At 49.5% G+C, this 27297-nt stretch overlaps 2 protein-coding genes across 5 annotated transcripts; both read right to left on the bottom strand.

Moving 5' to 3' along the window:
- Nucleotides 1-3: 3 nt before the first annotated feature.
- On the bottom strand, nt 4-7283 carry arg1 (arginase 1). The gene is made up of 8 exons (XM_086304682.1): nt 7097-7283; nt 6947-7019; nt 5129-5303; nt 4878-5037; nt 4713-4807; nt 4366-4470; nt 4156-4292; nt 4-363 (listed from the first exon to the last, which is right to left on the bottom strand). Exons 1-8 carry the CDS (start codon nt 7217-7219, stop codon nt 200-202), a joined length of 1032 nt encoding a protein of 343 aa, XP_086160808.1. The 5' UTR covers nt 7220-7283; the 3' UTR covers nt 4-199.
- A 2633-nt stretch (nt 7284-9916) lies between these two features.
- Nucleotides 9917-27088, bottom strand: heatr1 (HEAT repeat containing 1). 4 transcript variants are annotated; one of them, XM_086304675.1, is made up of 46 exons: nt 26960-27057; nt 26069-26111; nt 25796-25951; nt 25493-25709; nt 25017-25158; nt 24825-24926; nt 24583-24723; nt 24290-24501; nt 24064-24197; nt 23910-23991; nt 23733-23834; nt 23449-23566; nt 23259-23366; nt 22996-23094; nt 22825-22913; nt 22551-22747; nt 22340-22461; nt 21984-22181; nt 21712-21880; nt 21484-21632; nt 21210-21402; nt 20660-20832; nt 20416-20580; nt 19902-20141; nt 19602-19733; nt 19376-19479; nt 18718-18864; nt 18236-18375; nt 18035-18156; nt 15878-16006; nt 15570-15794; nt 15346-15475; nt 14404-14573; nt 14279-14331; nt 14079-14202; nt 13801-13941; nt 13423-13718; nt 13189-13339; nt 12774-12941; nt 12200-12334; nt 12022-12126; nt 11779-11935; nt 11471-11628; nt 11196-11354; nt 10886-10994; nt 9918-10566 (listed from the first exon to the last, which is right to left on the bottom strand). In XM_086304675.1, the coding sequence occupies exons 3-46, from the start codon at nt 25935-25937 to the stop codon at nt 10478-10480; spliced, it is 6438 nt and encodes a 2145-aa protein (XP_086160801.1). In that variant the 5' UTR covers nt 25938-25951; nt 26069-26111; nt 26960-27057; the 3' UTR covers nt 9918-10477. The 4 variants fall into 4 exon arrangements, with proteins under 4 accessions (XP_086160804.1, XP_086160803.1, XP_086160801.1 ...); XM_086304676.1 differs by lacking the exon at nt 26960-27057 and adding an exon at nt 26743-26951; XM_086304678.1 differs by lacking the exon at nt 26069-26111 and having other exon boundaries at nt 9917-10566; nt 26960-27088.
- Between the last annotated feature and the right edge of the window lie 209 nt (nt 27089-27297).

The following is a 27297-nucleotide window of genomic DNA, read 5'->3' as shown; positions in this document are numbered from 1 at the left end:
CTCTTCAAACGTATAAATTTAATAATCAAAAACAAAACGATCGATCAGCTGATCAGCGATGGACTACCCCACCCACAGGAAGACAACGTCTTTGGTTCAAGGCAGAAAACAGCAGGAATTGTGGGATTGTAGTTTTGCAGGGAGAACTCCGATTGGCCCTTTGTGCTGGTGTCGTGCGGCACGGTCAGAGAGGCCCGTGTTAAGGCTCGGGGAGGCGGTAATCTGGCAGGTGATTTCCCTCGCGAACGCGTCCGAAGCAGCCGAGCAGCAGATCGATGGCGGTGCTGACGGTGGAGCGGACGTCCTCCTCAGTCTGGCCCCTCAGAGGGTTCACCTCCACCAGGTCCACCGCCGACAGCAGACCTGCAGAGAGACAAAGAGCACATTTGTGGTAACTTCCTGGTTATGTGAGGGCGAGTGTGGCACGTGGGGGTAATGAGCTGGTGTTCATGTTGTGGATTTTGGAGTTAATTCAGTTTGAAAATGAGGCAGCGTCACTGACAGGAAGCTTCAGCATCATGTGACCGCACAGTTCCTCTGATCGTTTTATAGGCGCATAAAGACTTTAACGTGAGTTCTTCGGCTGGTGGGGTGCTGCAGTCACTCCCCAAAGGCTGCGTCTGTACAGGGAGTGCAGAATTATTAGGCAAGTTGTATTTTTGAGGAATAATGTTATTATTGAACAACAACCATGTTCTCAATGAACCCAAAAAACTCATTAATATCAAAGCTGAATGTTTTTGGAAGTAGTTTTTGTTTGTTTTTAGTTTTAGCTATTTTAGGGGGATATCTGTGTGTGCAGGTGACTATTACTGTGCATAATTATTAGGCAACTTAACAAAAAACAAATATATACCCATTTCAATGATTTATTTTTACCAGTGAAACCAATATAACATCTCCACATTCACAAATATACATTTCTGACATTCAAAAACAAAAACAAATCAGCGACCAATATAGCCACCTTTCTTTGCAAGGACACTCAAAAGCCTGCCATCCATGGATTCTGTCAGTGTTTTGATCTGTTCACCATCAACATTGCGTGCAGCAGCAACCACAGCCTCCCAGACACTGTTCAGAGAGGTGTACTGTTTTCCCTCCTTGTAAATCTCACATTTGATGATGGACCACAGGTTCTCAATGGGGTTCAGATCAGGTGAACAAGGAGGCCATGTCATTAGTTTTTCTTCTTTTATACCCTTTCTTGCCAGCCACGCTGTGGAGTACTTGGACGCGTGTGATGGAGCATTGTCCTGCATGAAAATCATGTTTTTCTTGAAGGATGCAGACTTCTTCCTGTACCACTGCTTGAAGAAGGTGTCTTCCAGAAACTGGCAGTAGGACTGGGAGTTGAGCTTGACTCCATCCTCAACCCGAAAAGGCCCCACAAGCTCATCTTTGATGATACCAGCCCAAACCAGTACTCCACCTCCACCTTGCTGGCGTCTGAGTGGGACTGGAGCTCTCTGCCCTTTACCAATCCAGCCACGGGCCCATCCATCTGGCCAATCAAGACTCACTCTCATTTCATCAGTCCATAAAACCTTAGAAAAACCAGTCTTGAGATATTTCTTGGCCAATCGAAGTGTTAACTGAAGAAAATGTTGCAAGCACTGGTGATCACACTGATAATGTGGTCCTATTCAGTAAAATGGGCCAAAAAATGGCATAAAAGGCTTAATTTCTCAAAAAGTATAAAAGTTATCATCACCAAAAGATATAGCAGACATTAGCAGAAGGAGCAGAACAGTTTAAAGTTTGAATGGTTAAAATCAGCTGAAACTGAGGGAAACCAGCAAAGGTCGGAGCAACTAGAATAAGGTAGAAGAATAAAGAACTAGAAAAAGATGCATTTCCTGCGAAAATGCAGTGTGAATGCTATGTAGTGGAATCTGCTGAAATAAGCTGAAAAGCAGAATTATCTGCTGAAAAGAGGTGAAGAACCTGAAGTTTGCTGAAAACAGCTGAAGAAGCTGGAATTTGTGCTGAAAAGTAGTGAAAAACTGAAAGTTTTGCTAAAAAGAGGTGAAAAAGCTGAAATTTGTGTGGGAAAGAGTTTAAACAGTTGAAGTGTTAACTGAAGAAAATGTTGCCATAAGCAGGATTTGAACCCGCGCCTCCTGCTCTGAGAACAGCTGCTCATCTCACTGAGCTAAAACATGGCTTGGAAACTATTCTGGTGTCAAAATGTCAAAGAGGATAATGTCCAGCTGTCCGCAGTGAGAACAGTCGGCTGAATGAATGTTAAAGAGAGCAGCATTTTAATTCACAGTGCTTAATTCAAGGCAATGATTTACTGGATGTTAGAGGGTTTGGAGGAAGGTTTAACGTGGCACAAGCTGAGGATGATGATAACTTAAAAAGCAGAACTGAGACGGAGTTGGCCGTCCGACTGGGGTCTGGAGTGTGGGGCCTCCCTGCTGCTGCAGAGTCGGGGCGGTCTGCCTCTCCCCACCGCAGGGAAAAGGGTAACACCACCTGGGTCTGGGTGCAGTTCCCCCCTCCAGGGGCAAGGGTACCTAGACCTGGTTCGTAGAGTACGCTTGGGGAGTGTGATCGTGTGTACAGCGTCTCTTTATGTCTGTCTCCACGTTGGTTGAGTGTGGAGTAAGTGCATATGAGAGCATGAGGGTGGGAATGGATGTTTGTATCTGTGTGTGCCTGTATGTCTGTGTCTATATGTCAGGTTGGGTATCAGACGCCACCTCTCTGGGGACATCTCAGGCCCTCCAAGGTTTGGAGGCCTATCTCCCCCCACCACCACTTCCCCTGCCAGTGGCGGACTCCCTCAGGTGTCGGTGCGTTGGTGGTTCTTTGTGTCCGGGGATGGGCGTCCAGGTACACACCGGCTCACTCCTTGGTGGCTGCTTATCGGGGCCTGGAGCCTGGGGCTCGCTCGGGCCACTTCGGAGGTGGGGTGCCCCCGGCCTCTCGGCCTGGGGCTCGGTCACTCAGGCGCGGCTGGCTGCCGGCGGAGCTCACGGGCGCGTCACTGCAACCCCCCCTGGCTTCTGCTCCGCGGCTGCTGAGTGAGCCCTCATCTGGGACTCTCCTCAGCTCTTTCTGGGACAGTGGCGCAGCTGCCCCTCTGTTGGTCTTCCTTGGTCTCTTGTGTTCTGGGGGCCTCTGGATGTCTGGAGTTTTGATCTCCTCCACACCTGCTTCATGCCCTGGAGGACGGGGCTGTGGCCCCCCCACACCCTCTAGCAGATTGTTACATGGAGAAACCTTTGGAATGCAAGCATGCTGATCCACACAGGTATGCACACAGGTGTACACACGGGTATTCACAGACGCGGACTACAGCTTTCTTGGCTGCTGCCTCAAAGCACATTGTGCGCTGTCTATCTTGCGTGCTGCACAATATCGTTTATTATTTAGTATCTACTGATATCTACTGCTAGCTAGTTCATTGTGATGGTGCCGTTTTTTTTATTATGTTGCTCTTTGTTGTTGAGGAGAGAAGCGACAAAGCTATGTTAGCTTAAACACAGTGAAGCTGGAGGATGAACGCTAACTTTTTCCACTGGATAAAAGTTAACGTGAGTGTTCTCGGTGGTCGGGAACAAATGTAATCGCATGGCAGGATGCTGTAAAAGGACCAAACTTCAGTCAGGAGAACAACTGAGATAATCCATCCACAATACGAGGTTAGTCATTCATATACTGCTGCTGGGCTGCAGTTACATCGTAAGGGTTTAAAGACTGAGCTTTAAAATGTGCTGCTGAAAGGTGGTAATAAAAACCCAGAGAGGCCGACAGCGATAACTGACTTTTTAGGGGTTTGTTCAGATTAAATAGAACAAGATACAAACTGTTAAAACATGTGAAACACACAACAGCCTTAATAAACACAGAGTAGTTTGGACCCAGGAGCACGGTTCACGTGTTCACACCAGGATAGGGTTGCCAACCTTTTAACTGCCAAATAAGAGACACTAAAACGGGACAGCTGTCAGCCCTAATCCCCAAAGATTGGCTAAACCAGTGTGCGTTGGAACAGGAACAGGAAGTGACACTCTACCGCAGCGAGAGCCAACACCAAGTGAGAGCTGTTGTGTTTACTGTAAGCAGCTAATGTGGCTGCTTACACTAAACACGTTTCTACTGTGAAGAGCAGGGTTTGTTTTTCCCTGAGTTTCTGACTCGTACCTGTCTGACACAGGTGTTCTGTGATGTAGACGCCCTCTCTGTAGGTGAGTCCACCAACTACAGGCGTCCCGGTTGCTGGGGCAACAGAGGGGTCGATGGCATCGATGTCATAGCTGAGGTGAATCGGTTTCTTCCCTCTGTTCAAGGACACAAAGCATCTTTAACATTCGCTCAGACTATCACACCTTGGTGGCTTCATGCAGGCATCACCTGGCGGACAGGTAATCACACGTTTCCTCCATGACGCGGGCCACGCCGAGCTGATCCACCTCACTCATGGAGAAGGTCTTCACCCCCAGCATCTTCAGGATGTAGCTGAGGAGGAGAAAACCTCAGGATTAGAGCCTGCCGGCAGGTACACTCAGGTACACGCAGGTAATGAACTTCTGGTGACCCTCAGACCAGAGCGAGGTCGCTGACCTTTCAGAGCTTTTTGCTTCTTTAAATTTTTTATTGAGATTTCATTTCAATCATCTCCAAAATGCTTCGGGACGAGCTGATTGGTCAGAGGGGCGTCAGAAATAGGTGAGTCTCTGCATGGACTCAGGTGCACTCACTGCTCTGCTGGATCCACGTCTCTCAGCCCGATGAAGACCACATCGGCGGCGGACACACACGGCTTCAGCCAGGAGAAGTTCGGTAAGACGGGAACCTGGTGAGGAAGGGGAGGGGTTAGTGATTCTGTGTGACGGCGTGATGCTGATCTCTGTTGCTAAGATCACCTTTGAGCGCAACTCGTGGAGCAGGTAGGACACCGGCTGCCCGTGGATGTTCCCCGTGTACGTGGTCAGCGGCGTGTTGATGTCGGCGTGAGCATCCACCCACACGACGCTCAGCTCCCCAACCGCCGCAGAGTGCCCGTGGATGGAACCGATCGCCAGGCTGAGGACGGAAAACACAAACAGGAAGCGAGTCGATGGAGAGCCGACACCTGGAACCTACGTCCTGACTTCCTGTTCCTGTGTGGACTGACCTGTGGTCTCCGCCCAGCACCACCGCCGTGTGCCCATCCTCCTTCGCCGCTCGCACCGCCTGTGACAGCTTCTGGTTGGCGGCACCCACCGCCCTCACGCTCTTCAGCAAGCCCATGGGCTCGTCCCGGGACATGTCCTCGAACGTCAGGTTCCCATAATCCTTCACTGCACAGCCTGCACACACACACACACACACACACACACACACACACACACACACACAATCATTGCAGGTTTCCTCGTACTGACTGTTCAACATTACCAGCGGAGGCGTTTCCCAGCATGCTCTCTGTGTGAACATTAACAGCGAGACGTTCAGGGAAGAAGGCAGCGGTGTAATGAGGCGTTCACTGACCCATGTGGACCTGTAAACACTTACTGTTTGCTGTTCGTGGATAAAGGTCAGCGCTGTTCCAGTAATGAAACTGAGCGTGTGCACAGTGACCTCCTCTGAGGACGTTACACTTCCTGAACTCACTGTGTCAGTGAAACTGTGTTACCTGCGTACTCACAATCAGCTGAAGGAAAAACCACCAAACTCTGATTTTTACGGAGTTTTTTAAACGGAGCGTTACGTGAATCAGACTTTAAACACTTTATTTGAAGGTCAGCTCTGAACACCTTTTCTGGATTCAAACTGTGCTGAAGGTTAATGTTTTACCGACGTCACAGATTCATTCAGATGAATTGTTGAAAGTGGAAACGCCGGCGTGCTCCGCCTCCAGTTTGTTTGACGATTCGATGGTTTCTGAATATTAAAAATCAGACACTGTCGCTGTTACTGAGCTGCACAGCTGTTTGAATCTAACTGTAAACTTTGTAGTTGATTAAACCCACCATAAAGACAAGATACAAGATTTATTTTCTACTTTTATTCTATTTTATTTTGACTATCTGAGCTTCTTTATTTTATTTTTATCGTCTCTGTTTGTTCGGGATCTTGTGTCATTTTGATTTTTTGAGCTGTTGTACTTTAATTATGGGCCGTGTTTAATGTTTTGGCCACGGGAGGATGATCTGACCCTCTGTGTAGGAGGAAATCAGTGACTGCTCTCAATAATCAGCAGAAACATTTTAAAGCTTCATTCTGTCTCTTTGATGGACGGGGTTAAAATACCGGGCCGCACAGCTCTGTGCCCCCACCTGGCTTTGTGGGGTTTTCTGTCCCTGGTGCAGACCGCGGTCCGCTCAGGCTCATGTATTAATCAAACGTTTGTGGATTTTCTCATCACTGATTACTCGGCTCTGGATGAACATTAACTGACGAAACGGAGAAACTCAGGAAGTTTCTGAGTTGTTAATTCAACAAAAACAATGTTTCCTTAACTGGGAATGACGACCAACACGGATAACTAACTGGGCCGGCTGCGCTCCACCTAACGTCAGCCTTTCTTAAACATCTGTCCAGATGCTGCAGAGGCAAACTGCCACTCTGGTGCTCGGATGATTTTTAACAGAAATGTGTCACAGCTGCAGGAGGAGCTTCCTGATGTGTGAACAGGTGAGAACACCTGTGGAGTCCATCTCAGCTACCACAGGCTGAGAGGCGGAGACACAGCTGTGAGTGGGAGCTGATCTGTCCCCACTCACAGCATGTCTGTGGACGTACTCCACGGCGGAGTCGAACTCGGGCCCTTGTTGCTGTGAGGCACAGTGGGAACCACGGTGATGCTCACAGGGCGGTTCATCATTCAAACGGTAACTTCCGGTCAGTTTTACCTGCTGTCATTACATTTGCTGCTGCATGAAGGTGATTCTGTATGAAAGCACAAAAATAAACGTCTGTTGGAGTCTCCCGGTGACGTCACCGGACCCACCTAGCTGCTGCAGCCGCCTCTGCAGGCCCGCGGCTCGGATCCGCTCCGGTCCGTCCTCCACGCCTCCTCGGGACTGCAGCGGACAGAGAAGGAGAAGCTGGAGGATTACACGCGCACGAGTGCACGCGGAGCCTGTCCTCGCGCTCTCACCTGTCCCTTGGAGAAAGGAGCTCCGACGATCCCCGCGGAGCGCGCAGGAGGATGCTGGTGATGAAGGCTCCGCTGCACCGTCACGGCCACCTGGACCTGCCGCAGCGTCCTCGCGCTCCTCATGCTGATACACGCGCGCGCACACCGTCTCTGAGCCACTGACCGGCGCGAGTCTCCTAAAGACTCCACGTGACGTCAGGGGGAGGCACCGCGTGGAGCCGTGACGTCATGAAGCTTGTTTAAACACTTTGAAGAGATGAAGGTCAGACAGTGGGCTGATGTACGGAGGCTCATTCATGCCAACAACAAACAAGACGCTGAAGTTTATGATTTTTATTTTATTTAGAAATTTTAGTTTCCAGTTTTATTGTTTTTATGTTTTGAAAAGGTTTTGTTCTTTTTAGTTTCAGTTATTGTTTGAGTGCGGTGGGTGATATTAGTGAGTGATGTGTGGCAGTGATATTAAGTTTACAGTTACCTAAAATATGTTTCAGCCCAGTTTCAGGTTAACTTTATAATAAAGCCATAAATCCAGACAGCACGCTCCGTCCCTCGACTTCAGCGTTTCAGAGGAATGTAGTCAGTAAATTGTGCTTCATCCAGCATGGTGCAGCGACGTATCACTGAAATATATGTGCTGTGTGGCTGAAGGTAGCACCAACGTAGTGGAACCATGTTTGCTCATTGGTATAAAGTCGTTTTTACGCAGCTTATCTTTGACTTTCCAACTCTGTGCGACCTGCTCAGAGAGGGATTTGCTGGCGTTAATGTAGTTTGCTCACTCTGCAAGAGGTTGGGACAACGTCGCCAGCCTCCGCTTCACTGAAGCTTTCTCTCTTTGTGCGACTCTACCTGGGTAGCATAAACGAATCCCCCTCTGAGTGGGATTCGCTGCGTCTATGAGGAAGGTTACAGGTAGTCAGAACTGTGACAGCAAAACGACATCTTATTGATGAGTAACCACACGTCTCTGCTACACGGTGCCTCGCACTACAGCAGATATACATCAGCAATATGTCAGTGAGCTGTATGGGTCACAATGCCAATCTAATCAGTGGTAATAAGTTTATAACAGGCACTTACATGAAATTTAGTGTTTGTGTTAACTAGAATATTTGTTCAGCCCACTTTCAGTTCAGTTAACTACAATAACGCTCTGTAATACCCAGAAAGTATTAAAGATGTACAAATCCTTCAGTGGTTGGTTTTAATGTTAGCATATCCACTGTGTTACATTAGCAAACTCGCTAGTTAACTTACAGCTAGCTGGCTATGATGGTTGATTCATAGCTGTACTTTCCTGTGGCCTCACAAAGAGAAAGCTCACAGCTCACTCTGCAGATCCTTTTTACCAATCTAACATGAATGATGGAGTTTATCTGAAAATCTGTCCCAAACTGAGTAAAACACTTAAACGAGTCAGTTAAAGTGACGACTGATTGTGTAAACCTTTGATAACACACACCGAAAACATTAGGATTCAAAAATAATTTTTTAAATTATGATTTAAAAATTCAGTTTTCAGATGCAGTCAGAAGCTAAAAAGGTAAAAAAACAAAACATGAAAGTCAAACTGATGACCTTTGAAGTGTCGTACAGATGTTTCCAGCAGGCCGACCATCTGTAAACACGTGGGCTCAGCGCTGGATGCAGGTGAACTCACCTGAAAACACACTGTGTTTTGAAGAACTGCAAACAGTGTCTTTGTTCTCTAAGAACTTAACGTCGTTGGTGTGAGTCAGGATTCTCCGAAGTACAAAACTATTTCCGGCACTCGTCCTACATCTGCAGTTCCAGGAAGAAACTTTGTAGAACTGCGTTAACAGCGGATGTTAAAGTCACGGAGAGTCTGACCTGATGTTATAAACTCAACCACACCACGCTGTTATACGTGTGTGTTTTCTTTTACCAGCTGGTTATCTGTTATTCTAGCACCTTCAGAATTCACCTAAAGGTGCTTTTTACTGTAAGATAAAGACACCTAATAATACAGCGAAAACCTCAACGGTCAGACGACCACTATGAGCAAACACTGGGTGACAGTGGGAAGGACAAAGTCCCTTTGAACAGGAAGAAACCTCCAGTGGAAGCAGGGAGGGGAGGGGCGTGCATCCTGGCTGGGTTTTAATTAAAAATGAAAAATTACAATACCACTATTCATTCACACACTGGTGGAGGCAGCCACAGGTGTAGCCACAGGTGTAGCCACAGGTGTAGCCACAGGTGTAGCCACAGGTGTAGCCACAGCTGCGCTGGGGCAGACTGACAGAGGCGAGGCTGCCATATCGCATCATCGGCCCCTCTGGCCAACACCAGTAGGTGGAAGGTGAAATGTCTTGCCCAAGGACACAAGGACCAAGACTGTCCGAGCCGGGGCTCGAACCGGCAACCTTCCGGTTACAAGACGAGCTGCTAACTCTTGAGCCACGATCGCCCCGATCCATTTGACCCTTTCACCATAGTGGTCCCTACAGTCACAGCTGCTGTTTCAGAATCAGAAAGGTTTTATTGCCAAATGTTGAGCGGGTTTACAACATTAGGAAATTGCTGCGGTGCTTCAGTGCAAACATACTGTTATAAATTAAGCTTAAATAGACATGAAAATTAAAATGAGAATAAGAATTAAAAGTGCTAAGTAGATAGATATATACATGATATATACATGAGTGCAGGTGGTGATCAGTGCAAACATGTGAACACAGCGTAGGGTCATGTGTTAGTGGTGGGAACAGTCATACGGTTATTGTTCATGTGTCCAACAGCAGAGGGGAAGAAACTGTTCTTATAGCGAGAGGTTCTGGTGTTTGCTTGCATTTGTGTCAGTGTTGATGGTATACCTGCACATAAACCACTGCATTGGACAGTGATGGGTCACTCCACACTCTGCCACCCACTGGACGTTTATTGTTACTACAGCTGTATGTTGTGTTTCATTGTAATTACTGTTATTTAACTCTTAAGTATTTTTATTCATCTTTTCCTTCCTGAAGATGAATAAAAATAAATAACATCAGGATTCTGAAGTGTTTTTATTCAACTACAGGCAGGAAAAGATGAATAAAAACACTTAAGAATCCTGATTGAATTTGTCACAATTCATGCATGACAGGGTTAAATGGTCAGAGAGCCACAGTGTTCACAGGAAAACTCTTTCCTTCCAGTGCGGTCTCCCCAAAACCAGCAGATCCAACCTTTATGATCCAGAATCGTCTGAGTGAGATGAGTGTCCTCAAGCCGGCCTTTAAACTTGACTCATGTCACCTTCTTTAAACAGGTTCAGAGTAAATAAAAAGCAGATTTGACACAAATGTTTTATTACTTCTTACATCAAAAACATCAGAATATTTATGTTTGTGCTGAAGCTTCACACCAGCGTGCGTGTTAGAAGTAGCTCTGCAGCGGCTCTCCCAGGATGTTCTCCATCTCCTGGATCACCTTCTGGACCTGCAGCTCCACCTCTTCACACTCGTCTGCAAAACAAACGGCAGGTTTGAGCCTACGCCGTTACCTGGCCTCACAGGTGGAGCGAAGCTCCACTGAAACACGAATGTGATATTTTACTGCATTCTGTTTGCATCTTATCATCTCTGATGTCGTATTTTATCTGAACCTTTACTGATATTTCTCCATGATGGTGAAAATACGTTTCATCTGTCATGCTTTTATTCTGAAACATCTGGATCTAGAGGTTTTCTCTTGTCAGAGATGTGCTGCCCTCTTGTGGCCGACAGCTACATTACATCTTAGAGCCAACAGTTAATATGAGCGGTGTCTGTGTGTGCGCCTCACCCTCCATGAGCTCAGCCAGGAAGGGGATGGTCTCCGGCAGCAGCACCATGTAGTTCTCCTTCAGTTTGGACGCCACCTCCATGAGCATCAGCAGAGAGGAGAAACGCACCTGTGGAGGAGGAGGAGGAAGCTGCTGAGTCAATAACTAACACCAACACAGAGTCTAATTTAAAACTCTTTGTATTACCATTAATTAACTCTGCCTGGCTGAGATCAGACAGCGTCAGAGTGAAGCTTGACCGACTTCTCTGCGCCTTCCAGGCGTCGCTCGGGGCTCAGGGGAGCCGGTCAGCTGTGCAGGTGGCCTTACCTTGGTGTCAGAGTGCCTGGTCTTCAGGAGGATCTGATAGTTGAGGGTCTTCCACTGCGAGTCGTCGCCCATCGCCACAGCAAACTGCCCGACGCAGGGCACCAGGTGCTGGGTGACGCGCTGCTGGTATCGCTGCTCGCCACCGACTCGATTCTCCAGCTGGACACAAACACAGAAACCATTCAAGTTCAATGTCACCAATGAAACCACGCCCAGCGGGTGGAGTCATGCAGTTTTGGAGAAATATTACACCCTCTGAAGTGTCTGCACCTCACCTGGTCTACGAGCGGGCTCAGCAGGGCGTCGCCTCGCTCGCGGCTCAGGAAACGCTGCGAGTCGTACAGGAAGGTCTTGTGGAGGCAGTCGAGGACGTACTGCAGCAGCAGGCAGCTCTTCTCCTCGCCATCGTCCTCGGAGTCGAAGAGCAGCGACTCTGCAAGAAGCAAAAGCACCGTCAAGCTTGGACAGCTGGGAAACAGCTGCTTTACCAACAAACAGCTGTTTAAATATTAACATTTAGATAAATGTAACAATTTACAGTTGAAAATCAATAAAAAGAGAAAAGTTGTGGATGAGGTCAGACCTGTGCTGTTGGTTTGTGTCAGCAGGTCTGCAAATGGTTTCACCAGGTTTCCTGCGAACAGCACGAAGAGTCCTTTGAGGCGGTCGGCGATGCGGTCGGACAGCCGGTAGAAAGTCAGCAGACGATCTTTACGCTCCGATTTGCTCCAGTCGAAGAGCTGCGGGACAGACGCACAGACACACAGTTATCGCCACACGGCGGGAAACTGGGGCGGCGGCTGAATCCTAGGCACGGCGGCGTTACCTTGAAGAAGAGCGGCCTGAATGTGACCTCTGACAGCTTCATCACCATGGCGATCAGGCAGTCGATCACGCAGCCCTCGACCTGCGCCGTCTTCTCCAGATCGCCCTGAAGACAAAAGAGACGCGTGAGAAAGGTAAAGTAATCTAAGTACATCTACTCAATCACCAGCTGAGCGGACCTGGCAATGCTCGGAGCGGAAGTCGAGTGCGGTGAGGAAGAAGGTGGTGAGCTCTGATTGGTGGAAGCTGAGCTGGTCTTTCTCCATGTGAGCGATGTGCTCCTTCAGGATGCTCAGCAGCGCCCCCAGCTGACTCTGCGGGGAAATGACAACGAGACGTTAACAGCTGAAAACCATCGGGAACCTCAGAGCGGGAACCTCAGAGCGGGAACCTCAGAGCGGGAACCTCAGAGCGGGATTTGACGCCGATGACCGTTTAGCGCTGATTTCTACTTTTAACGTTTTTTCTGGCTTGAAGCACGAAAACATTAAATTACAGGATATTACTGCTGCTGTTTGATTTTAGACATTTAACGAAGCTCAGCGTGAGAATTTGGGATTTTAAGTCCCTGATTCCACATTTCGGTGGATGTTTGATTTGTTCTCGTGGAGCCATTTTAAACGACTGACTCCAATAATCAGAGCAAGTGTCTTTGGATCATTCTGGAAAACTTTAAGCCAAGGCGCACACACAAACTTTGAACTTTACTCCTTCAGTAGAAAACAGTAAACACACCTGAAGCTCGACTCTCACCTTCTTATCAACCACCATAGTGTTGTAGCACCTGCTAATGGTGGGCAGTAGGACCCTGGGGGGCAGTTTGGTGGCAAGGGTGCTCCTCAGGGAGGCGAGACGGATGGAGAGCTGGGCGGAGGAGGAGGAGGAGGACGAAGTCTCCATCAGCCGGGTCAGCCGACACACCTGAAAGAACGAAGAGGAATAACGAATAATAGAATCCCTGTGACACTCGCGTCACACTCCAGGTGAGCTGGGACCAATCAGCACGTCTCCTCAAAGCAGCAGCGACATCGAGCCGTACCATTTCAGATGAAAAGAACGAGGCGCTAGGAAGAGCGCACAGCACGATCCAATCAAAGCACAGCTCCACCGCAATCCTTTATAACCTTTGTTTTGTTTTTCTGATGCAGTGCTCGCGGGGCGGCGTTACCTGTAAGGTGGCGTCGTGCAGGTATGGGCTGATGAAGTGTGGCAGCGTCTCTGTGACCCGCTGCAGGGCAGTGACGGCGCTCAGCAGGTAGATCTCGTTGGTCAGAAGCTCCTTCCTGTTTTGGAGCGCGTGCAGTATGGCTGGCATCAACCTGCGGAAACAAACACGCGTCAGCTGACTGGAGGGCGGCTTCCCCACCTTGTCGTGTGAGGGTGAAGGACGGGCATGACAGACCTGGGTAACTGCGGGATGGCGAGGGCCTTCAGTGTGCTGACCACCTCGGCGATGCAGAGCAGAGCGCTGCCCATCACGTTCTTCTCCTCCTCTGCCGCCGCGACGAGCTCCACGGTTTGCAACAGCACGGGCACGAACGTCTCATGGTGGTCGGACCCAAAACTGCGACAGAGCAGCTTGAGGCTGAAGAGCGCCGTCTGGCGGTTGATGGCCTGCTCCGCTCCGTCCACGACCTTCCTGTGATCTTTGCCCACAATGTTCAGCAGGTCGCCGATCAGCTGGAGGAGCACGGTAACCTGAGGGCAGACAGGAAGTTGATGTCATCGTTTCATACCCAAAACACGCTCTGCGGAGAACTCTGACATCACTTCCTGTTACCTGCTGTGCATCCCACTGTGTTCTGTGCTGCAGTTTGTTGTTGAGCAGGTCCATGGCCTTCCTCCTGACCGATGCCAGCTCGTTTCCCATCAGGCCCCTCATCACCGTGATGAAGGTGTCCGTGGGCAGCAGCGCGTTCACCTGAACAAAGGTGAGCAGGTTAGAGCGCCTCTGCAGGGCGGCTTTCACTCCAGCAGCAGGAGAAGAAACTGAGGTTAACGGTGGAGGACCTGCTGTTAATGTTAACGAGAAGAGTTTAAATAAAACTGGATTCAAACCTTGTCCAGTACGTCGTAGGCTTTATTCAGCAGAACTCGCCAGAACTTGGCGGTGGGTTTGTTGGCGTTCTCCTCCACACAGCGAGCGATGCTGTGGATGTAGCGCAGGATGTCCTCCAGCAGCCTGAAACACGAACATGACATCACCTTCAACGCCACCAAACGCTCACATAACAACGTGACATCACAGCATCACTCACCTCTGCTGCAGTGGCTGTAGAGATGCGTCTATGTCATCGTCGTTGTCCGCGACCTGAAACAAAATCAAACGTTTATTGTTGTCGCACTGAGCGCGCTCCTTACCGCCTGACCTTCAGTCGCCCACCTTCCCGATGAAGCTCGCTGAGCCGAGCAGCTGAGCCGCGAATGACACGGAGAGGAACTTGAAGTGTCGCAGCTCTTTGCCGCCGTGAGCATCCACGCTGAAGATCAGCTCCTCCACCTTTTCCTCCTCCTTCTTCGCTCCTCGCCGGGCGGCGGGCCGTTTCACTGGAGCTACACAAGACAAACCCAGAAGTCCATCAGACTACGGAGGGCCAAACACGCCAAAACTCTATATATAGAATTAATGACTATATAGAGTCATTCATTCTAAATATCAAATATTTATTCAATTTGGATTAACTCATGTACTTTATACAAATTAGTTTATTTATGTTTCAATTTAAATTCAATTTCCTAAATTTTAAATGAAAGAAATTCAAATTGTTATTTTTTTTAACCATATTTACTTTTATATACATGTTTTCATAGCCATTGTTCTTTGTGGTAACATTTCTGTTTCCTTTCTTAATAATTTACCTGTTTCTTCAAGTCCAGTATTTTACTTTATTTATAGTTATTCGTTTATATCATCCTCTCTTCTTAAATTTAAAATAAATGTCTAAAATTTGAGTCAGAAATAAAAGCAGCAAATATTTTAATTTACCTTGATGTTCATTATTTTAAACATTGTATTTTTAATCTATTACTTTAATGAAAGACAGATGATTGGCTCCTGGGTGTTTCATCTGTAACAGTAAAAATCTGCCAAATGAAACACTCGGAGCGTATTGTGATAGTAAGGGATTCTCATTAATATTAATTAAAATGTAAATGAAGTAAACTGATAGACGAATCATAACAAAGGAAATAATTCTGAAAGGAGTCAGTTTCACATTTTAAAAATACAATTGTTATCACTTTTTTCTTTCGATTTGGCACTTACAGTCCTCCATACAAAACATGATTATGTTATTGATGATGTAAAACTTTCGTTTTGTTTTACCATCCTCTTTGTCGTCTGGCAGCTGCAGCAGGAAGTTCAGGATGTTGATGAGCGAGGTCAGCTGATCGCTGATGTCAAACTGACAGCACAGAGAAATCCAGAAGTCCACGTATCGCTCCAGCGCCGCATCCTGCTCACGAAAACACAAAATAAACTACGTTAAACACGCAGAGACACGAAACGACGCGCTAAACTCCGAAGAAACAGAAGCAGGCGATTGTTACCTTCTCGCTGGTGGAGCCGGCGCTCTGTGTGGCGTGCAGCTTGAACAGGAGCAGCATTAGGACCCAGAGGAAACGGGCGGGACCCAGCGTGGTCACCAGCTGAAACAGGATTGGCAGCCGCCGGTGCTCGGGCACGTGGGGGAGCGCGTCAGCAAACACGTGCATGATCTTCGTCACCACAGCCATCACGTGAGAGGCGGAACTTCCATCAGAAAGCTGCTGGGCCTGTTGGAGGAGGAGCGAGGAAGAGTTATTGCCACGCCACTCGTGTATAACGGGCATGTTTGTCGGCTCCGTCGCCGCCTCACCTGGATCAGAGCAGGTATGACCATCTGCACCGTCTTGTCGATGACTCTGAAGCTGTAGGTGTCGTCCAGCCGCATGATGCTGGCGCCCATGAAGGTGAAGATGGGCATGATGTTGTGGAGGACTTTCTCCTGCAGGAGGAACACGAACGCGTTTGTTTTCTTGCTATTAAATAAATGTTGTTTATTTTAATTCCCATATTTATTTATTATTGATTAATTTCTTTCCTTTAATTCTTCTCTTCTAAAACAAACCTGATACTAAACGTACCAAAAATCAAAATTACTGCTTTCTTTTATTTGTATCAGTTGCTGTAACTGCATCACTAACTGCTTCTCGTGTTTCCTTCTTTGGGTTCATTAAATTATAATTAAAAGTAAAAATAAAAAAAATAAGAAACAATAGTCTAATATTTGTTTAAAATGTTGGCTACATTGGTCCTCCATATCCATCAGGACATCAATATTTTTTCGTTTGTTTAAACCAGGCACGCGAAGGGTTAACTGATGGCACGACATAGCGGGACTGGCCATCGGACATACCGGGCGTGATTTTTCGCTTTTATGGGCCGATGATTTTTTTTTTTTGCAACGGTATTAAAGGTGGTGGATTGGCCAGATGCTGGCAGATGTGTAAAAATAACTCAGTTGTTTGCTGGTGGCTGTGGCGGAGCTTCTACAGAGTCCAGCAGGTGGATGAAGGGAGGGGAGGCAGGAGGAGCAGAGACCCGAGGCGGTGAACTGAACTCCAGGTAAGAAGTTATGAGCTGCAGTCTATCTGGGTCAGATATGAACCAAGTTTAGTTTATTTTCGTTGTGCTGACTTTTTACAGTCAGTTACAATAACTCGTACTGCTACTAGCTAGCATGACGGAGTTTCTATACAGCTGGGTGGTGCTATGATGTTACTGATAGTGAACTTTATTTTATTCATAAGGTTAGTTAGTAGCTGCCAACCGTGCCTCTTCTCCTCTCATCCTCTCCCCTCTCTCTCCTGTTGCTACTTCAATCATGAAACTGATCAGTGATCAGCTGATCGGCTTTTCTCTCTCGTTTATTTATCGCCCACTTTGTGCCAGAAAGAAGAAACCAGCGGATGTCGCGCTAAACAACAGCAGCACGTTTAAGCTTGATCAGCTGTTGTTAGAATTTATTTCATATTAATTTCTAGTATCAGCTGATGTTTGCTGGAGCCACAGCTGTAAAGCTGCTGGTCATGATGGTTTGGATATGTGGTGAGAGGGAAACATGAAGATGAAACCAGGAGATGTCCTTACTGAACCATCAGAGCTGTGATGGAGAAACAGGTTTACCTTTTAGGTGACATGAATGAGTTGAAGTTATGAACTGTTTCTGAGAGACAAATAACACCAGGATCCTTTTCTAAGCAGCTGACAGCTGGTGACTGTGCAGGGGCGGATCTAGCAAAGTGTTGCCAGGGGGCGGGTAGGGCATTAACAGGGAGAGGGGGGCAGCTGGAACCCACAGCTGTGCGTGTTCATGGAGCTGCATGTTCACCTGCTGGACGTCACTACCTGACAAGTTTAACTCTTCAGGACATTGCAGAGGCCTTACTGACAGTGTTTGGCTCCACATGTCTGTGTGAGCAGGTTTTCTCCCACATGAGTCCTCAGGCAGCCTCTGAATGCTGGACACTGGGAGCCCAGAGATCACAGTAACATGTGTGTCTCTGTGTTAACAAACATGCCATACTGGCCCCGTTTATTTTTCCTATCATTGTTGTGAGGAGACCATAAATAGCATTTGCATTTGCTGTTGTGGATAAAAAGTCTTTTTTGTTTCAAACTATCTGATAACTATTCGCTGACAGCTGCAAACATCTGTGAACAAATATGATCCTATAACGTGTGTAACTGTTCATATAGAGCGTTATTACATTTAATGCTAATGCATCATACGGCACACTGGCTTCTGAGGAACGTTTAGATGCACTCATCATCAGACAGGTTGCCCCTGATTTAAACAAACACTTCTGCCGCCATGATGTCATCACAGACGTGCAGAGGAGCTTCAGTCTCAGGGGGCGGGACTTAGACCGCTCTTTGTATCAGTGACATAAAACTCTCAGCTGCAAACAGAGACGGAGGAGGAAGAGCGAAGGTGGTAGTGGACAGACAGAAGAGGAGGTGGAGCTCTCACGGGGAAGATGGCGGCGGCGGTGCCCAGCAGCAGCAGGGCGTGGTGGTGAGTCTGCGGCACGTCGGACGTTCGGATGCACTGAACCACGAGCTCCACGCTGAACTTGTCTTCATCCAGGACGTCTGCACAGAGCGAGGAGAGCGCAGTGAGGCAACAAACACACACACACACACACCTTCATCATCCTCCTCTGACACCCACCTGCAGCCACAGCTCCTCCACCTGCAGCCACAGCTCCTCCACCTGCAGCCAGTTTGTGGCAGATGTTGAGCAGGCAGCTGAGCAGCAGCTGCTTGGTGTACTCCGTGTTGGCGTTCTCATCGGAGCACGGCTCCATGCTCCTGACGACAGACGGAGTTATTATTACTCAAGTGTTTGTTTTTCTTTTGTTACTTCAGTTGCATTTCCATGTTTGAAATAAAATTCTATCGATCGATTTTTCATCTTTTTGTTACTCCTGTCTTAAATAAACAAACAGAAGAAGAAAAAACTCCACTTTCAGATTGGACCTCTCTGCAGCCCGGAGTCAAAATCCTGCTTCCACTTCCACACGACTCCAAACACGGATCAAATCCACACGAAGTCCTAATGAGGACTTTACTACAGCCTTCATTCTTCTTTCAGTTTAGATGAAATGACAAAACATGAGAAACTGTAGGATGTGGCGTTTCCTGTCATGTTACCTGGCGAGCAGCGAGAACAGAACCGGCACCAACACCTGGGCTCTCTTCACTTTCTTCTTGTGCTGCAGCAGCTCCAGGATCAGAGTGACTCTCCGCCACGACACAGCGCCCCCCTCTGGAGCCGCACCGCTGCTCTCCTGAGGTTTCCTGAACACACGCAGCGGTTCACACCGATCACTCATCGTGGACGCGCCACGCTTTCAGACTGAGGCTGCTTCTGGAAAATTGTGGCTCAACTAAAAGCTGAAATGTTGTCGGGATTCGTCCTGAAACTATCAGAAGGAAATCAGACCTGTTACAGGGTGAAAGTGCAGATCGGGGCCCGCAGGCTGCACGGGCGGTAAACAGCTGACGTCAGCCGGTTTAACTCATTTCTATCAACTTCAGTTCAATAATTACATCATTAAAATGGAAGGACGAGAAACGAGACAACAGCGCCACCATCAGAGTCAACCCTGAACTACAACATTGTTTTCAAGCAGATCGTCATCAAAATCAGTAAATAAGCACAGGAGCAAATCTTCGTGTCGCGTTGCACAGAATGATCCGCCTACAACTATTAATTTGATTCGTTGTTTTCAGCTGCAGAAATCCGTGTTTGTCTGAAGGGAAACTGGTCCGATCACGTGACCTCAGGAACGCTTCAGGGCGCAAATACCTCTGCGACAGTCGGCTCCGCCGGGTCTGCTGCACCGTCACGCTGACTTTGGGTTTTTCTGGAGGAGCGAGCTCATTGGCCAGCAGCTGACAGTCAACGACGACCTGAGGCGAACGCAAAGGTCAAACGTTCAGCGATTCATCCCCAAACAAACGACCGTTTCACTATCAGCCATCTTTCTTCTTTCACGAGAAAGAAAAATGTTGAGCAGACGATCTCGGCTCACCGCTTTGAAGACGCTGCTGATGGTGTTGGCCACCGCCGGACTCCTGCTCTCCACCAGCAGGTCAAACGTGGCCGACAGCAGCTTCTGCTGCACCGCCTCGTCCGCGAGGGCGGAGAAGAAGGGCTTTGTGATCTGCAGGAACACGCAGAGACGTCTGAACACGTTAAATCATCACCCGTCACTCAGACTTTAATCTGGGTTTGAAGTAAAGACTGAATAAAAGATGGACAGCATCACTGTGAGCGTGCACTCGGGTAGGGTTAGTCCCCGTCCCCCGATTGGTGGATTTGTCCTCCTGACCTGCTCCAGAGCGATGATCTGGCAGCTCGGGATGCCAGCGTGCTGCTGCGTGGAGGTCTTCAGAGCTCTGATGAACAGGTCCAGGCAGTTCTGGTCTTTGGCCAGCAGGGGCGCCGACGCCTCGTTGTACTTCCCCAGGACCAGCTGCAGGAGCTGCGCCTCGGCCTGCAGCAGGGCGGGCGTGTCGGGGCCGGTCTCCAGGAGGCGATCGAGGACAGGAAGCAGGCTGGAGAGCTCTGACTGAGAGGAGGAGGAGGACGAAGAGGAGGTCAAAGGAGACACAAAGCATGGCTCTTTAGACGAGGACGACATGATCAGACTGAGGTTAGATAACAGCACCAACAATGCTTCTCTCTGGCTGTGCGTCACGGCGCTCACGATAACGCCGCCATCAAACACGACACACCAGGAAATGAAAACCGTTCAGCTTCAAAGATCGCCAATCTGAGTCCGGCTCTAAAACAAAGACGTCAGCGGCGAATCCTCCGTTTCAGACGCGGTCCCGCCCACTCACCTGTCCGTTGACCTCGCTCAGCGCTCTCAGCAGGGCGGCGGCGATGTATGACGGGCAGCTCGGACTCTGAATGCTCCTCACCAGCAGCTGCATCGCCGCCGCCAGCTTCTTCTGCTGCGGCTTCGCTTTACTGGATGATGACTCATCGTGCAGCACGCCGAGAACCTGCGGGCAAAACAGGAAATCAGAACAACAAATACAGGAAGTCCAGATTTAAACCAATCAGCTGTTTCAGAGTCCTCACCGTGCTGAGGTAGGACGGGTCGGCGGCGATCTCCTCTGATGTCGACAGGAGCTTCTCTGTGATTGGCTGGAAGGGGGACGTGTTGGCTGCCGATAGGCTCTGCAGGACGCTGAGCGCCGCCCTCCGGACCTCCCGAACAGGAGACGTGAGACAGCAGAGCAGAGACGGGACGACTGAGGGACACAGACACACACACGCACACACACACAGACACAGACACACACGCACACAGACACACAGACACGCACAGACACACACACAGACACAGACACGCACACACACACACACACACACACGCACAGACACACACACACACACACACACACACACACGCACAGACACACACACACGCACAGACACACAGACACGCACAGACACACACACAGACACACACACACACGCACATTTGTTTTAATAACCTCGTACGTCATCAGCGCGTCTTCCAAACTTCGGACGTTTCATGAAACGTTAGTTTGAGGTTTGTTTACCTGAATCGACCTTTTTAAAAGATTTGTTACATTTTTCTTTTTTCTATTTTTGTAAATCTCACCTGGTGAGTTGGCGGCCGCCAGCTCCTTCAGCTTGGAGGCGGGTTGGGTGCTCAGCAGAGCTCCGCCCATATACAGTGCCCGTGTCTGCAGGACGGCGCCCACCTTCGCATCCAGCTGGTCTCCATGGTTACTGGTGTATCCCCACAGCATGCACAGGAACCTGAAGAGCACGCTCGGTTCGCGCAGGTGGACCTGAGGTGACGGTTTCTCAGGTTAGCGGCTCGCTCCATCACGCTGAAACATCATGTCTGCTCACAGGAAATGATGTCATACCTGGACGAGCAGCTTCATCAGCTCTCTGAAGCTGTCAGCCGTCGCTCCCTCGGCGGCGCCGCTCATGATTATGCTGAACAGGCGGCAGATCAGACCCAGGTAACAGCAGGTGTTTGTGTCGAGCTTCTCTGGGTTCCACCACGCCGCCCCTGGAAGACAATCATGTGACCAGTCAGCTGACCGGTTCCCTCTTCTACCTCAGCTCTCACCTGCTCTGGGAGATTTTACCTTTGAAGGAGGCGTCGTGACACTTGAGGCAGGAAATTAAGTCTCGGAGCAGAGCGACGAGGACGAAGCCGTACTCTGCGTCCGGCTGCTGTCCCTGCGCACACCTGCTTAGGTAGAGCGCCGCCGCCTCAGAGAAGGAGGTAGGCACGAAGACGGGACGCTCAGCTTCCTGTTCAGAACCAACACCATCCATCAAAACACGTCGCCGACGATCCTCAGTGCAAGCGGGCTCTGTTTAACTTTGTGTTTATGGATGTTAAAGGCCGACCGACCTGTGACGCGTCGCTCCTCACGACCTCCAGCAGGGGGCGCTCCAGGAGCGCGTAGACCCTCTGAGCGGTGAGCAGGTGCTGCGTCTCGCTCAGCTCGCCCAGACCAAGCAGCAGCGTCCGGGTCAGCACCAGGAACGCCGCGCGCTCCCTGAGGCTGGAGCGTCGCTGCTGCTCCACCAGCACGGCGAGGTTCTCCAGCTGAGCGCGACACACACGGAAACCATCAGCTGACAGACTCACAACAGATCAGTCCGCTGCTGAAAGTAGTCCCAACAGCACGGCTGCCTCGTGACTCAGACACGTTCATGCTTGAAAACGTTCACGTGAGCGACACGAGGAAAGGCGTCTGAACTCACCGCGTCGCGCCTGGAGAAGTGCTCCATGTTCGCTAGGTTCTTTGTCAGCGTGGAGACCAGCCGCTCGTTGGCCACACCCACAAAGTCGGGCTCAACGCTTCTCTTCGTCACGTCATCGAGCTCTGTGTGATGCAAAAAGTTTCAGACACTGACGAAATGATGGACAGAACTGCTTTTATTGTGAAAGCGCCACAGGAAATGGGTCTGTTACCTGGGGCCCAATTCAGGGTGAGCGGGTGATTGGCAAGGAGGGGGGACCGGGCGATGCGGCGGGCGAGGTCGAGCTGGGTCGAGGTGACGACCAGGAACGGCAGCAGCCTCCAGCCCGTCCTCGTCACCAGCTCGCCGTGCCCCTTTCCCATCCGCGGGTCGGACAGTAAACGCACCACCTCTGTCAGCACGGGAACCCTGGAGGAAGGAGTCTCAGATTTACAGGAGGTTCATGAAGGCATCATTAACAGCAGGGAAAATAAGCTTTCACTGACCATCGCTCAGCCTCCGGCAGATCGGCTCTGTGCAGCAGAGACAGCAGACACGAGACGGCGTCCTCGCGGTCCACAACGTCAAACACCACCTGAAACACAACGAAAACCGCCATTAACCACAACGCCATCAAGCAGAACGCCATCAGACCCGTTAACCATCGTCTCACTGACCTCCAGGACTTGGAGAGCGGCGGCTACGACCTCCGGCGATTCGTCCTTCAAACGCTCCGTGACGGTGTCTTTCAGGAAGTCGTCATCCAGACTCTGCTGCTGCTCAGAGGAAACACGACCCTTAATATGTGTGGTTAAAAATGTCAGCCCGCTCAGGACCCGGAGCAGAGCCCTGAGGCGCCCCAAAGCTACACAATCACCTGCCTCAGAGGTCAAAGTTCACCTGAATGAAACAGACACAGAGGATTAAACAGGAAGTCTACCTGTCCAGCGGCGATAAGGTCCTTCAGGCGCTCCACGGCCGAGACTCTGACCGACGGCTGAGGGTGTTTCAGGCTGAGCAGCAGCGACGTGTCCGAGTCGCCTAAAATCTGCCGACGCAGAAGGAAGACCGTGAGCTCAGAGAGACGAAGACGCCACAGTTCACCTGAGCGACGCCGTTTTGTAGCTCACCTGATGTTTCCCGCTGCTCAGCGACAAAGACAGAAACCGGTGGAAGAGCCGTTTCTGCGCCGTGCTGCCGATGTCGGTCACATGACCTGCGAGGACGCCGTCCAGAGCTGCACAGTACCTGATGGAGGAGAAAACTTAAACGCGGCTCCGCCCTCTGTATCCCAGAACAGCTGCGGCCGGCGGCCATGTTTTCACTGCTGTTTGCGTGCAGACTCGTTTACCTGAACACGGTTCTGCGACACCTGTGCTGAACCAGGAACTATACAATATTTACTCGTACGTACTTGGACTCGAACAGGCGCACCAGAGGCAGCAGGCGCTGGTCGAGGGCCGACAGCTCTACAGGTGAGCGCTCGCTCTGACTCAGATACTCGTCCAGCAGCAACCTACGGGACAAACACGGCAGCAGTGAGAAGACGTGTCGCGTGATTGGCTGCGTGGTCGGCTGAGAGGAGGCTTACTGGGCCGCGGTGTGGTCCAGGTCTTTGGTCAGCAGGACGGACTCCAGGATGGACTCCAGCACTGCGAGCCGGTCCGTCTCACCTGTGACACAAACTCAGGTCAACTCCACCTGCGGCGCTGTAAAGCATTAGACGTACATGCAGCAGGCCTCACCTGAGCTGCTGATGAACACGCTTTGGACCAGGTGAGGCAGCAGGTAGCGGAGCAGAGGGCTGACGTCGTGAACCGCCGCCATGACCTGCAGCGTCGGCACCAGCGCCGCCATCGAGCAGAGACGGCCGGCGGCTCTGAGCACACGAGAAGGAACAGACAGGTGAGAGGACGTCACGCCTGGACAGAGCGTGCCCGAAACATCACGACCAGGCGGCGTCTGTCCTACCTGGGCCCCACGGCGCCCTCCTTCTGGTTCTGCAGCAGCACGATGAGGCAGCCCACGCCCTCCTTGGCGAGGACGGGCTCTTTGATCAGAGACTTGCTGATGTGCACGGCGAGGCTGTCCACCAGGCTCGCCTCCATCACCACCTTCACCGCCAGCTGGCACACGATCATGTAGGTGGCGGCTTTATAGTCCGCAAGCGACGACTTCAGACCCTGAGGAGGCAACGACATGTGCGAGGTTAAATCTCACGTCACCTGTCGGGTCGGGGTCATGTGAATAATGGCGCACGTTACCGTCTGCACGTATGGCAGCAGCTTGGAGATGATGGTGTTGGACACTCTGTCCACGGCGTCCAGGGCGGGGACGATGGTGCAGGCGTAAAAAGAGAAGATGACTCTGAGCTGGGAGCAACTTCCCGAATGTCCGGAATACGCCTGCAGAGGAGAAGGAGAGCAGTGAATGCAGGTAACTGTGCAGGCGTCCCGAGAGCCTCGCCGCGACGTCGACAGGTAACAGGAGGGGTCAGGGAGGTCACCTCGATGGACCGGGTCACCAGGCTGCAGATGAAGTCCATGAAGCTCAGGTCAGTGTAGCAGTGAGCGATGAGAGTTCCTCTGGATAACGGCACGCCGGGTTTCTGAACAAACAACGACAAACAAAACGATTTCACGTCACTCTGATCAGCAGACGGACCTCACAGGCGCTCCAGCTCAGGCGAGTCACCCACCTGCAGGCCGCGCAGCCAGTTCCAGCGACTCGTGGCGTCGCTGATCTTCAGGAGCTGCAGGACTCTGACGAACACGTTGGTGTCGTGATACGGCAGCGCGCAGGCGAGCAGGCTGTCGGCATTGTACAGCTGGATGTGGAAGCTGAACACGGGAAAACACGGAGTCATCACGCGAGTATAAAACAGGAAACAGAGTGTGAAGGAGAGCTTCTGTGCACATTTAAGGTTCATCTAGTTAAACATCTGTTTGACTAATTAAATACGAAAAATAATCGTCAGCATTGCCATAAATGTGTTAATGAGGCGTCAGCGCCTTAAAGCTGCCGTTTCCTGAAGGACTGTTTGCTCCAGTGAAATCTTAAATCAGAAGTTTTCTGAATGGACTTTGGTTTGTTTTTCATTTATCTAATGAGTCACTGTTCAAACACAAAGTGTCATTTTCTGTATAACTGAGCTGCGACGCCTCAGCGGCTTACCGGTGAACGAGCCACTCGATGCACTTGTGAGCCGGTTTGAGAAGGAAGTATGGGCAGAGGCGGGTGAGGAAGAGCGAGATGCCGGCATCCAGCTTCTTGTTGACCTCCTTGGATTGGATGCTGCGCTCCAGGGTCGTCGAGGCGGGACTGAACAGGGTGCTCTGAAACTCCAGGAATGCCGGCTCGATTCCCAGTAGCTCCTCCAGCCCGGTGCATCCTGCACGAGGAAGAGGACAGACAGGATGAAGGTCAGGGAGGAAACGGGCTGGAGCAGGAGAAGAGGAAGAGGAGGGCGGGACTCACCGAGGGCGTAGAAGGTGCTCCTGTCCATGGACGCTGCCTCTTTGGGGTCAAAGAGGAGCGAGGCGACCTCACTGCGGGTCAGCAGGTTGGCATCGCTCTGAGGCAGCGCCAGCCTCTTCAGCTGGTGAGCTAACGACGTCATGATGTACGATGAATCTGACAGACACAAAAACAGCCAAATTCTGATGTCAGTCTGAGGCCTCTGCACAAAACTTTATTTAAACAGCAGGAAAACAGTTACATGAATCTTTAATAAAAAATAATCAACATCACCTCCTTTTTCTCCGTGTTTGTCTTAAAGGGGGAAACCTTAAATCTGCAGATTTTTAAAGGGAGTTTGGAATGTAAATTACACAGCAGATGAAAAAGGGTCACACACAAACACAGAAACAGCAGGTTTGAAATTTACATGTTGGATCAATATTACGGTACACGTGATTAGCAGAAATAGCATATTGAACAGCAGCTGTGCAAAGACAACTATTAAAACCAAACAACTGAATAATAACTTTTTTCCTCACGAATTTCAGAGTGACTGAAGAAGTGAAAGTTAAGCTCACTTTTACACAGGGCTACATTGTCTTTTAAACAAAAAATCTTAAATCTAAAGTATTTTTAAGGGACAGATGAGCCCGTTAATAATCAGGGAAACGTGGTTCCTCTGCAGCTGCGCGTTAGTAACAAAGTTTCTACACCATGTAACTCTTCAACATCAAAGCCACAAAAACTCCGGAATTATTTATTTAAAAGCCAGAAAATCATATTTAAGTTGTTTACTGACAAACTCGATCACAGCCGACTTTAAAGCCAGATCGCCTTCTGTTAAAATACAGATTTTAATGAAACGTTTACATGGGTGGGCGCGTCCTGACATGAGCGGAAACGTTAAATCTGCCGTTTTCTGAATGAAATTCTGCATGTACAATAACTCGAGACTTATACGTTACCTCGCTTTCTGAGCACTCTTTTCGGTCAACGATCCAGATTACATGCAGCTCACAGAGAGTTTAGACGTATTCCGCCCGCACTAACACGCGGCGCTTTTATCGGGTCACAGATTAACTCGCTGTGACCGGAAATACGCGTCAAATCCAAAAAGCCTCAAAGGCTCTCCAACACTTTCAAACGTTTCAACATTTCACCGAAAAAACACAAAACTCAAACCTGAGTCCTCAAACAGCACCGACACACGTGCGTACGGTGCTCGACGTGACCGGGATCCTTCTACATCCGGTTCACTCCGGATGTTTTCCTTTTTTTCCCCCCCAATCTTTGATGACGACGCGAGATGATTCACCCCATCTACTTCCGTAAACTTGTTTTTAACAATCCGAAGAAAAACGCTTTAAAATCAAATTCAAATATATTCAGTTAAAATAAATAAAACTGAATCAATTTACATGGAAATTAATAAAAAGTACAAAAAAACTTGAACGAAAATCAGAGAAAAATAAAATGATTCTATGATCATAATATAATTTAATTTTGGTTTAAGGTTCTAC

This window comes from Aulonocara sp. 'chitande type north' Nkhata Bay, linkage group LG8 (genome assembly GCF_057382095.1).
Source record: "Aulonocara sp. 'chitande type north' Nkhata Bay isolate Kocher_YH1m ecotype deep benthic linkage group LG8, A_spYH_male_GT1.1, whole genome shotgun sequence".
Classification (NCBI taxonomy): Eukaryota; Metazoa; Chordata; class Actinopteri; order Cichliformes; family Cichlidae; genus Aulonocara; species Aulonocara sp. 'chitande type north' Nkhata Bay.
Note: the sequence above shows the minus strand (reverse complement) of the source record. Positions and strands in the feature narration are given on the sequence as shown.

Coding starts and splice junctions, on each gene's coding strand:
- heatr1 (XM_086304678.1), bottom strand. CDS start 25,937: ATGACGTCGTTAGCTCACCAGCTGAAGAGGCTGGCGCTGCCTCAGAGC. Junction 21,633..21,711: donor TCACGACGCCTCCTTCAAAG/GTAAAATCTCCC, acceptor ATTGTCTTCCAG/GGGCGGCGTGGTGGAACCCA. Junction 13,719..13,800: donor CACAGTGGGATGCACAGCAG/GTAACAGGAAGT, acceptor GTCTGCCCTCAG/GTTACCGTGCTCCTCCAGCT.
- arg1 (XM_086304682.1), bottom strand. CDS start 7,219: ATGAGGAGCGCGAGGACGCTGCGGCAGGTCCAGGTGGCCGTGACGGTG. Junction 5,038..5,128: donor GTGCTGGGCGGAGACCACAG/GTCAGTCCACAC, acceptor TTCCGTCCTCAG/CCTGGCGATCGGTTCCATCC. Junction 4,293..4,365: donor TGTGATTACCTGTCCGCCAG/GTGATGCCTGCA, acceptor GTCCTTGAACAG/AGGGAAGAAACCGATTCACC.